At 45.5% G+C, this 12,040-nt stretch overlaps 1 protein-coding gene across 1 annotated transcript in view; it reads left to right on the top strand.

Moving 5' to 3' along the window:
* The window catches only part of ARHGEF10 (Rho guanine nucleotide exchange factor 10), a 110,632-nt gene that overhangs the window by 24,787 nt on the left and 73,805 nt on the right, over positions 1-12,040 (top strand). Inside the window, exons 13-14 of the mRNA XM_065401022.1 lie at positions 817-962; positions 4,980-5,155. Of these exons, the coding sequence (XP_065257094.1) occupies positions 817-962; positions 4,980-5,155 (322 nt within the window). The remainder of the gene's footprint in view (positions 1-816; positions 963-4,979; positions 5,156-12,040) is intronic.

The following is a 12,040-nucleotide window of genomic DNA, read 5'->3' on the forward strand; positions in this document are numbered from 1 at the left end:
AGTAGTCAACCAAAGAATAGGCATTTCTAGGCCTTTTGCATCATTAAGATCAATATTTCAAAAGAAAAAAAGTGGTGAATTTATCAGAGTATTGGGATAAGCCTGGATGTGCTTTATTTACCTGTGTAGCCAAAAGGTTAAAAATTGTGTACTGTACTGACAGCATTGGCAGGGCTGCATCTGGAACACTGGTTTCAGTTCCCAGATGCTCTGGAGGTAGAGGATTGACCTAGGTCTTTTAACCTTTCCTCCTAATTATATATCCTGTACACTGCATGGTAGCTTGTCTAAACAGCAACATGATGATCATTGACATGTAGTTAAAGGAGTAAAACATAGAGACAAATTTTACCTAATAGGCACTGGCTCGTGCTTTGGGGACAGGGGAGAGCGGGGCAGTGTTCCCAATGGGAGTTCCAGGTGACCTTGTGCTATCAGACGTGGTAGCTTTGTGGCATGCAGTGGGAGCCTGTATACTGCCTTATGTGGTTTTCTCAACTGCCAGTCAGCTCTGTAGACCAGTGCATGCAGAGGGAGTAGCCATGACTCTGCCTCCTCCTGCTCCTTCTTGCCCCTTTGGAGTAGTTGACACCTCAGAGCATGTGTGAATTGACTGGAAGGGAGTAGAGAGAAAGGAATTGTAGAAGTCTATGGGCCCAATTCCTATTTTATGCCAGAGGGGTCCTTAAATCCACCTATAAACACTTTTAATACAGTATAGAATAGGGTATCCCATTATATTTGCCTCTGTTTTTGCAGTGGATGTTGGCTATGTCATGTGTATACATTAATATGTTGATCGTTTTAAAACTCCAGTTACTCAGCAGTGGAAACCGATACCTAATACGGACTGATGATATGATAGAAACAGTTTACAACGAGAAAGGAGAAATTGTCAAAACCAAAGAACGACGACTCTTCATGCTGAACGATGTATTGATGTGTGCAACAGTGAGTGCACGGTAAGGCTCACTTCATGCTGTTTGAATGGATCACTTGGAAACATTAACCAGAATGGATTCTTAATGGAAACGTTAACCATAGATACTAGTTTCTGTAAATTTCGATAATGTGCCAATAGCTTTGTTGTTCTTCTCTCCTGATTGTATTTTAAAGAACTAAGATAAACCACTAGAAAAAGGTACAAACAGAAAATTACAGATAGACAGAAGCAATTTGTCCAGTTTCCAGATATTGGTAAGAGTTGGCCTGTAGTGGAGATTAGGTGGCACAGTTGCTTAGTGCACTAACTCCTCACCTCTGAAGACCTGAGTGTTGGCCTGGACTTGGGTAATGGGTGAAAGTGAGTTTATAGGAGCTCAGTCTGGTGTTGATTCTTTGTGTGCACATGCACACACACAAAACTGTAATTTGGTCGAGTTTACTGTTTAAAAATAAAAAAGCTGGGGTGAAATCCTGGAACCATCGCAGTCAATAGCAAAGCTCCCATTAACATCAGTTGTGCCAGGCTTCCACCCCTGAAGCCTAAAACTGAAGGATTAAGACTGAGGTGCTTAGAAAAAGGTATCTTTTGCATAGTGCTTTCTGTCCTATTGCTGGTATAACTGGTGCTATTAGTCTGTTACTTTCATGTGTGCCAAGATCACACACATTTTAATATGTTGGTTGTATTGTAATTTTTTTTCCTTTGTGTATGGGTGCATGCTGACAGAGAACATATAGACAGACCACTAAGTTCTTTCTTTCTTTCTTTCTTTCTTTCTTTCTTTCTTTCTTTCTTTCTTTCTTTCTTTCTTTCTTTCTTTCTTTCTTTCTTAACAAACTAACTAACTAACTAAACTAAAACTAGCAACTTTTCTCAGCCCAATGTGATGTCTTCAGTACACTACTGAAATGTGAATACCTTAAGGTATTCCTTACCTATTTTGTGTAATCTTACTAGTGCTAAGTCTCAAACGATATCAGCAAGTGAAAAGTGACTTTTAATAACACTTTGCTCTTCAGATGTTCACAAGCTGTTTTCCTATTAACCAGGAATTGTGATTCTTCTCCTTTCCCTTTTATTCAGTCCTTCAGTCACACCTGGGTATTTTCTTGTGATTCACTGAGAGAAAATTGCTTTCTTTTGCCTATTTTAGTCCTTCCTGTGACACCTTGTCCTGGATTCTGTGTAATTGTTCCTAAAGTGGCAGAATGCAACCTGTTTTCTTTTCTCATGTGAAAAGTCCATGATTTTGCTGAGTCTCTGGGTTTGCTATTAAGGTGACTGTTACAGTAATCAGACTCAATGCTCCTCTTCCTGTGGGCCTGACCATTACTTAGCACCCTGCTTAGGGGAGCTGTCTAATTTGGTATACGTGTGCCATGGGGATTTGTTAACACAGAAAAAGATGTCTCATTAAAATGTACAGGGTTATTTTTTCTCTAGCAGTTCAGAATTGAACTAGCTCTCTCAAGTTCTCCACCCACACCTTTTCCATAATAATGGATTTATAAAGGCTTTACTCACGTCAACAATAGGGCTTTCCACCTCTGACCACTGTGCATTCCACTTAGAGATGGGCCCAGCTGCAAGCTGTGCATCCAGATCAGGATCCATACTATTCTGTAGCTTTGAGGTGTCCAGATCTGGGGCTTCTTCATAGACTTTAAATCCATAAAGGATCATTATAATACTTGCTCATTTCTTGTAGGGTTAGCAAAGGAACAACATGGCTGATAGTGACCGCTCTCTGTCCCTCTAGCCAATCCCCTCCCATCCATGAAGCCTGATTTCTTGGCGCATCTGCTGATGGGATTCAGCAGGAAAGAGGAGACAAAGATAAATCTCCTTTCTCACAAACACACCCTGCCCATATTTGCTGGGTTTTCTTCCCTCCGTTTATGGAGGCCGAAATGACAGTCCGGCCCATAATTTGGAAAATACGTTATCCTTTTTTTTTTAAGTGACTTGTGGGTCACCCATGATTGCAAGGGGAATCCATATATGGTGGAACCCATTGATAGGGAAGTATTAATTTATTCCAGAGAATATCTTCACGCTAAGCAGAATTGCAGTTTGCACATTCCGATACTTTTAAACAATCTGGGCTTTTGTTTTACTTCACTATGAAGCAGTTTTGCTATCAACAGGCTTCAGTGTATTTATGCATCATAAATGTGAAAACCTTATGTTAAATATATATTAGGGTAGTACTGAATATTTAAAAATGCCAAGCAATGCAAATTAGACATTTGGTTTGGGATTTCATGCCTATGGAATATAGTAGATTTGATAAAGGTGATCACAGATTATAGTTAAAATATTAGAGGAGAGTGACATTTTTAGTTGACATCCTATGGAAAATAAAGGTTTGGTAAAATAAAACATCAGTGAGAACTGGTGGAGCATTGTCAAGGTAAGTGGAAAATTGTAGATACAACAACTGTAGATTTTAAGATGCGTTCTGAACTGCCTAAGTACATATGAAAATTAATTATGCCATGACTTATCTCTGCTCTTTACCCTGCTTCTGACCCATGTAACACACATGTAGAGTGCAGGTGTTTTCATTTTGTGCTTTGCTTTACGTATCTGGTTGTGACTGGCATATTCTGTTTGGAATGGTTAATCATTTACATGAGAGTTCTCTGCATTATGAACAACAGCAAGTCATTTACATGTTACTTTTTCTTCCATCTTCAGAGGAAAGAAAAACCTAAAAGACATAGTATTATGCCACACAAGTGGGGTTGCCAGGCATCCGGTTTTCTACCGGAACGTCTGGTCGAAAAGGGACCCTGGCAGCTCCAGTCGGCACTGCCAACTGGGCTGTTAAAAGTCCGGTCGTCAGTGCAGTGGAGGCCTAGGGCTAAGGCAGGCTTCGTGCTCCTCCCGGAAGTGACTGCCAGGTCCCTGCAGCCCCTGGGCACTGGGGCGGCCAGGGACTGGGAGGCTCCGCGTGCTGCCCCCACCCTGAGTACTGGCTTTTCACCTCCCATTGGCCGGGAACTGTGACCAATGGGAGCTGCAGGGGGTGGTGCCTGCAGGTGCGAAGGCAGCGCGCACCATGTAGAGCTGCCTGGCCGCCCATGCGCCTAGAGGCTGCAGAGATCTGGCGGCCACTTCCTCGGAGCCGCGATAAGCACTGCCGGACCCCCATGCCCCAACCTGCTGGCCCAGCCTCTAGCCCCCTCTCAGACCCCAAACCCCTCAACTCCGGCCCCACCCCCAGTGGGAACCCTCACCCCCAGCCGGAGCTCTCACCCCCCTGCAACCCTGCCCCAGCCCGGAACCCCCTCCTGCACCCTAAATCCCTCTTCCCCAGCTCCACCCCAGAGCCTGTACCCCCAGCCCAGAGCCCATACTCCCTCTCGGACTCCAACCCCATGCCCCAGCCCGGTGAAAGTGAATGAGGGTGGGGAAGAGTGAGCGATGGGGGAGGGGGAAATGGAGTGAGCGGGGGCGGGGCCTCAGAGAAGGGGCGGGGCAGGGATGTTCAGTTTGTGTGATTAGAAAGTTGGAAACCCCCTACACATGAGAGCTGAGGTCAGATGAGAATCTAATACTGTTTGACCAGTGGGAGCATGGCATTCTCACTAGAGGTTAAGTTCACCCATCAAAGTACAAGTCTTCTGAGCTTGAGGGCATGATAGGTAATCCCTTGGGTAATATACTTTAAATAGTTTGTGAGCCCTCTAGTGACCCTCTCTGTCATCTGTGTTCCAAGTGCCCTCAGAGGCTTGCCTGAGCAGCAGTGTGTCTATGTAGCTAGGCCTTGCATGGTATATATAGTTAGTAAACATGGTTACCTGGACCCCACTATGCCCAGTGCAGTTTCTTTATATTATGTTTGTTGTATAAAGAGCAAAAGACACAGCAATGCTGGTCAATGTCATGTGTGTGATCTTTTTAAAATAGTATTGCACGTGTTACAGAGACCTATGCAGATTTTCCAAATCAAAATAGTAAATAAAATGACTACTAGCATGAAAGACCTACAGGTGCTCAAAAACTCAATAATTTATGCATCTTCCAGCTCTTCGTATGAAAGCAGTGGCATCATGGCAACTGGCCTAAGGTATTTATTAAAATGGAGTGTGCCACTTGGACAAGTGGAAGTAATAGAATATGGCAGCAGCGAAGGCCAAGGAGAGAACTGCAGATTCCCACCTCAGCACTCAGCCGAGAATGTCATCGTTAATGTTAAGCCAAGTAAGTGACAGGCACCATTATTGATGGATTTTACATTCTGATTAAGGCCCTGGTTCAGATTTAGATGGGTGATTGAAAGCAAAAAGGAAAGCGTTCTCTGTATGTTTATTCTTGCATTATGTACAATAGTTTTTTAAAAATTCTGAAAATGCATAAAGTTCTAACCAGTTTTGACTTACTATGTGACTCACCTTTATTTATGCCACTCGGTAGTGACAATGATTGGGAAATGCAAGACACCAAACTTTACTGTGTTGATTACTTGTGGGTCCTGTCCTGGGTTGATTACTTATGGGTCCCAGCCCTGAGCTTTGCAACCACAGCGCTGTAAAAAGATCATGGCTGGTGGTGGGGAAGATTCCTCCAGAGGTGATCGTGAAACATTTCTGGCAGGTTTCTTCACAACTAAGTGGCAGTCAGGAGACACCATGTATCCCAAAGAAGTCCCCCTGACCAACACCTCCAAAATAGAGCTTGTTTGGTGAGAGCTTGCCATAGCATTTGGCAGTGGGAGATGAAGAGGTGACATCCCCTCCAGAGATCCTTCCCACAAGGGGAAAACTTTCTGTTTATTCTGGAAAAGGACAGGCTCCCCTCCACAACCCTCCCTGTTCCCCCTTGCCCCCATTACTGCTAGAGCCACACAGATGTTCAGGGCCGCCCAGAGGATTCAGGGGGCCTGGGGCAAAGCAATTTCGGGGGCCCCTTCCATAAAAAAAAGTTGCAATACTATAGTAACATGTATTTGGAAATGTAAAAAATAACCAATGAAATACATGCAAAAATTAATTTTTAATAATTTGAAAATACACGAAATACATTATTTAAAAACATTAAATGCTTTAATGGTATGTATACATTTGCAATTACATAATGGGCTGTTGCTGGGTGATGGTGATGGTTGGTGCCAATGGGCTGTCGCTGCCTGGGGGTGGTGCTGCTGTTGCCCAGGGCTGGGTGGGGAGCTGGGCTCTGGGTTGGGGGGTGCCCGGCTCGGAGCTGAGGGTCTGGGCTGTGGGGGGATGGGGTCAGGGGGTGCCCGGCTCAGAGGGGCTGGGCTTGGAGCTAGGGGTCAGGGCTGTGGGGGGGATGCGGTCGGGGGGGGGTGTCCGGCTCAGAGGGGCTGGGCTCGGAAGTAGGGGTTAGGGCTGTGGGGGGATGGGGTCAGGGGGGTGCCCGGCTCAGAGGGGCTGGGCTCGGAGCTAGGGGTCAGGGCTGTGGGGGGGATCGGGTCAGGGGGGTGTCTGGCTCAGAGGGGCTGGGCTTGGAGCTAGGGGTCAGGGCTGTGGGGGGAATGGGGTCAGAGGGGTGTCCAGCTCCGAGGGGCTGGGCTCGGAGCTGGGGGTCAGGGCTGTGGTGGGATGGGGTCGGGGGGTGCCCGGCTCAGAGGGGCTGGGCTCGGAGCTGAGGGTCAGGGCTGTGGGGGGGATGGAGTCAGGAGGGTGCCCGGCTCAGAGGGGCTGGGCTCGGAGCTGGGGGTCAGGGCTGTGGGGGGGATGGGGTGTCTGGCTCAGAGGGGCTTACCATGCTGCTTACCCCCGCCTCCCCTCTCCCGGAGCCTCAGCGCGCCGCATCCAGGAGCGGCCCTGGACAGTGCTGCAGCGGTGTGGTGGCTCCAGTGGGGCCTGAGCTCCCGCCACTTGGCCGCAGCTCGCAGCCCCGCCCCCTTACCAGGCGGCTCGGAGCGGCGGGAGCTCAGGCCCCGCCTGAACCACGCCGCTACAGCGCTGTCCAGGGCCACTCCTAGACACGGCACGCTGAGGCTCCGGGAGAGGGGGGAAGGGGAAGGCGGAGGCAGGGGGGAGCCTCCGACATTCTCGTGGGGGCCCCTGCGGGGCCCGGGGCCTGGGGCAAATTGCCCCACTCGCCCCCCCTCCAGGCGGCCCTGCAGATGTTATTGTAGGTTTAAGTGTGCACTAACTACTGCATTCTCCATAACCCTAGCAGGAGTGAGAGGGCTGGGGATATACATTGGCCTGCTTGGAGGGGCTTATTTACATGAGTTCCCTGTCTCCCTACCCATTCAAGCAGCCCAGAAATCCTATCTACTGAGCAGGTGCGGATCCCTTCGTCTGTTAGGAACAGAGGAACTGCCATGCCAGATACAACCATTAGTCCATATAGTCTGGTAGCCTGTTGCTGACAGTTGCCAGTGCCAGGTTTTACTGTAGTGGGCATTAATGGGATAACCTGCCTATAGGGGAATCTTCTTCCTTAAAGAAGTGATCTCATGCCCTGAAGTTTAAAAGTTTATTTCCCTTATACACTGTTTAATATACATCCTATTTACATGCTGTGCCAACTGTCCCTAGGATTGGTCAGCCTGATGCACAACATGTAAACGGGTTTCAATCGTTAGTCTTTCTGTATGCGATGAATGATTTTTTTTATCCTGTGTTTTGCTTGGATGCATTTATTTTAAGCTCATCTCTTTTTTGCATTCTAAACCCTTGCTGTTAGCTGGCAGTACTCCCTTCTGAGTTATTCAAGAGCTGTGGTTTAAAGCAGTTTCAGTAGCGAATCAATGCAGTATGTCACGCTGTACTTATTTAATGTCACTCTCTTGGCTTTTGCTTCATGCCATTCACCACATTCACCTGAAAAGAAATATTGTACCTCAGAGCTGTTTGGGATCTATCTTAAATATATAGCACCTTCCTGATCACCAAGGGTAGCAGAGTTCTCTTGCCCCTCCCTCCTAAGTGATTGGGTAAAATTTTCAAATGTGCCTAAGTTACTTAAGAGCCAATGGGACTAAGGCCCAATCCTCAAAGGTATTTTTAGTGGAGTTAAGACCTAAGAGCCTGTGTCACTTTTGAAAATATTGCTCTCTGTGTTACACATAGGGTTGTCAACATTCTAATTGCACAAAACTGAACACCGTGGCCCCACCCTCTGCCCCGCCCCTTCCCCAGACCCCATCTCTGCCCCGCCACCCCGGGTACCTTTTCGACCGGGTGTTCCGATCGAAAACTGGACACCTGGCAACCCTATTTACACCAGCAGGCTCAGGGTCTGTTCTCCTTTGCTGATAATAAGCCTCAGGCTTAGCTTAGCTGGGCATTGATTAAGTAAGTGGCTAAGTTCTGTTCATTTTGTTACCCCATTCTCTCACCCACTGTCCAAAACAGGATAACATTACACAAAAGAGTATGGGAGGTGGCGTAGCTAGAGGAAGGAGATAAAAGAGAAAAGACAGACCAGAAGGATAGTAGATATGCAAAGGAATATATGAGTCTTCAACAGTAGTCATACCCTTCCTTCCCAATTGATGAGCACCCCCCATTAAGCTAATCAAACATAATCAGAAACTATGAAAGAAAAGTGAATGCAACCCCAAAGTCTACGGCATGCCTGTTTATGCACTACCAACCACTCTGAATACAGGCTTATATTGGATTGGACTGAATCTTGCTTAAACCCTGAGGAACTCCCTTCCTATTTCTTGCTAAAGATTAAAGGAACCCAGAAAATATGATCTTGCTACATAGAAAGAAAACTAGCAAAGTTCTTAACATTCATGTGGGTATCATTGCACATATACTGCAGTAGCTATGCAGTTTACTTATGTCACCTCTGTACTTTCAAAATGCTTCAAAGAGATGCTCCGGTGGGGCGCCAAATGCATTTAATAAACTCTGAGAGAAAAAAATTCTTATTCAGACAGTTTGGGGTCCTATGGGTGAAATCCTGGCCCCACTGAAGACAACTGGGAGTTTTGTCATTGACTTCAGTGGAACCATGATTTCACCTCATATTTCCAGTTTCTAAAACTACTAGCAATTAGAGAGAGAAGGAGAGAGACAGAAATTGTGATTAGATTTAAGTGCATTAAGTGCTTGAGGATTAGCTTTGCCTTGTCTTGGAGGACTGAGAAAAGGAGACTTGTAGGTGCAGCCTTGGCAGTGAAGTATTTAGACTCCATAAGACTAATACTCTCATGTTACTGCCTGTCTCAGCAAGGATTTTTGATGAGTTCCAACTGTATCCTTACAAGGATTGTAGGTAATTACATCAGTTTTACCATGGCATTCTTCACCCCCACAAAACCTTTTGTATAAGGGGGCAACTGTCACATCGTATCCCGTTATTATTGGCCTAATTTGTATAGCTCTGTACTCTATTCTCTTTGGGTCATTTTTGTTAATCACTACAGTGAGTCAATGGGATTCTTGTAATGCACTCAGGTTCATAAAAATGCTGGCTAAAATGTCGTTTGTATTTTAAGATTATTGCTTGATCCATCATGACAAAAGACGGAGATAAAAGAGGCAAACATCATCTTGGCCATTGCAGAGAATTGAATAGCCTGCATTTAAATTCATCCTATAAATTATATTGCACTGGTGGAGGGAGTTTGAAAGGTTTTATGAATACATTCAAATCAAGGGCCTGCATTAACTACCATTGTTAGTCTGAAACAAGAGCTGTGTGAACACTTTTTGCACTCGGCAAATTTATGACATTTGTTCTCAAATTTTAATAGTAGCAAAAAGCAGTATTTGAAGTACAAATCTGCTTTTTTCCTTCGCTAGGCACGAAAAATGTGTGTAGTTTGAGCAAAAAGGGAGAGAATTCTTCCCTTAGGACGGAGCTCCTTGCTATGCTGTGGCTTCTGGATTGCATGTTTAGTTGCCTTAGTTTGAGCCCTATTTTCCTGAGTAGCTCTCATTGTTGCGAATGTGGGGAAATATTAGGTCCCCATTGTTTTGCAGAATCCTTCATGCAGGAATCTGCCTGATATGAACTTAGTGCAATATACTATGATTTCCAGCAGCCGCAGCCACTTCCTACATCCTCCAACTATATTTAAAGCAAAATATTTTATGTTTGCAGTTTGAAAATAAATAGGGCTTGATTCTGATGTCATTTACACTGGTGCAAATCAGAAGTAATTCCATTTATCTCATTGGAATTACTCTTGATTTACAATGATGTAACAGATCAGAACCCACACCTGCAGAGTTTCAAATGAAAACATTTATCTTAACTCTGTATGCTAACAGCTGTGTTTCCCCATTGAGTCCTTCCAAGCTAATGTGTTACAGAAGGTTTTCCTACTGAACTGTCTGCAGAATGAGTCTGGATAAGGTTCTTTCTTTAAAACCCCAACTACAAGATCATATAGGCCATCACCTAGTATCTTCATTTCCTTATCCAGTAAACTGTCAGTCCATAAATGAACTGTTCACAATGCTGAAGAAGCTACATTCAGGTGCATGTCTTTGTGCTTGCCGTTTCTAACACAAATATGTAGCAATGTGTCTATGTGTGTATTATTTTTTAAAAATATAAACCAAAACACTCCACTGCACACACTTCTCCTGGAGAGAGGATGAGAGAACAGACGCATGCTAAATGTCGGACACATGCTAAATGACACGTGCTAAATTACTCATTGCACTGCTGAAAGGAGCTCGGATCCTATGGGGGATGAGTGCAGTATAAGAACCTATATAGAATAGAATATTCAGACATGAAAGTGGGAACGTTTTCAGAGTAATCCTGCTTCTTTATTAGCATGAAAAGCAATTTGGATACTCTCCTTCTTCTTGATTTATTGTGTGCCAGAAAAATTATGGTGTTGTTTAACAGGAAGCTTAAAAAAATCATGGATGAGTTATCAGAGAAAGCTTTTGTGTGATATATATGTATTTGATTCATCCCCATAATATTTGCAAGATGTGAGTGTTATGGGTTGTCACCCCTTGGGTGCAATCTGGGGGCTGTGGGAACCGTGGGGCCCCTCTCCAACACACAGCTGGGTTGGCGACATAGCCAGCCTCATCCAGGCCCTGTTATCATCCAACACAACAGCAGGTGGCGCCACTCACCTAAACTGGGCTACCCACATGCAAACAGCAGACCGCAGCCAGTTTCCCAGCTCCCTAGGCACGCACCCCCCGCTGGAGTATAAACCCAAAATTACATAGTCTTGCACTGCACAGGGATCTTAGATAGATTTTAAGTGATGGAAAACAGATCAAAGCAGATTACCTAGTAAAATAAACAAAACCACAAACTAAGCCAAAGGGTAGGTCTACACTTACTTCCTGGTCCGGCGGTAAGCAGTCGATCTTCTGGGATCGATTTATCGCGTCTTGTCTAGACGTGATAAATCGATCCCGGATCGATCCCGGAAGTGCTCGCCGTTGACGCCGGTACTCCAGCTCGGCGAGAGGAGTACGCGGCATCGACGGGGGAGCCTGCCTGCCGCGTCTGGACCCGCGGTAAGTTCGAACTAAGGTACTTCGATTTCAGCTACGTTATTAACGTAGCTGAAGTTGCGTACCTTAGTTCGAAGTGGGGGGTTAGTGTGGACCAGGCCTAAGACACTAGAAAGATAGGTTATGAGCAAATTCTCTCCCTGACTGATGATACAAGCAGGCTTGCAGATTCTTAAGGGACCAGCTGCGCTTGCTTTGTAGCTTGGGATCCCCTCCCCCATTCCAAGTCTTTTTCTTTCGGAGCTTCTCTCAGGTGTTGAGTTGTAATGGAGTGAAGAATAACAGATGATGCCACTCCCTGCCTTATATAGCCTTTCCATATAGCGGGAACCCTTTGTTGCAAACTCAGTTCCCAGACCAGTTTGTGGAAAAATACGGGTACCCAAAATGGAGTCCAGAGTCATGTGGGCTGATCACATGCCCTTGCAGAGTCACAGCCGCCATTAACCATAGGATGTCTGGAGTGTTCTCAGCAAGGTTCACCAGGTGGGGGATAAGCTTTTCCTAAGGCCTATTGTTTTCCGTAATGGCTCATTACCCTGAACGGGCCCTTTACAAGCAGCTATTTAGATTGGCAGCATCTTGCCTAGTGGGCGTCACCCAGATGTGACTCCATGTGAAATACAGATCCATAGTCAATATTCATAACTTCGGATAC

This window comes from Emys orbicularis, chromosome 3 (assembly GCF_028017835.1).
Source record: "Emys orbicularis isolate rEmyOrb1 chromosome 3, rEmyOrb1.hap1, whole genome shotgun sequence".
Lineage (NCBI taxonomy): Eukaryota > Metazoa > Chordata > Testudines > Emydidae > Emys > Emys orbicularis.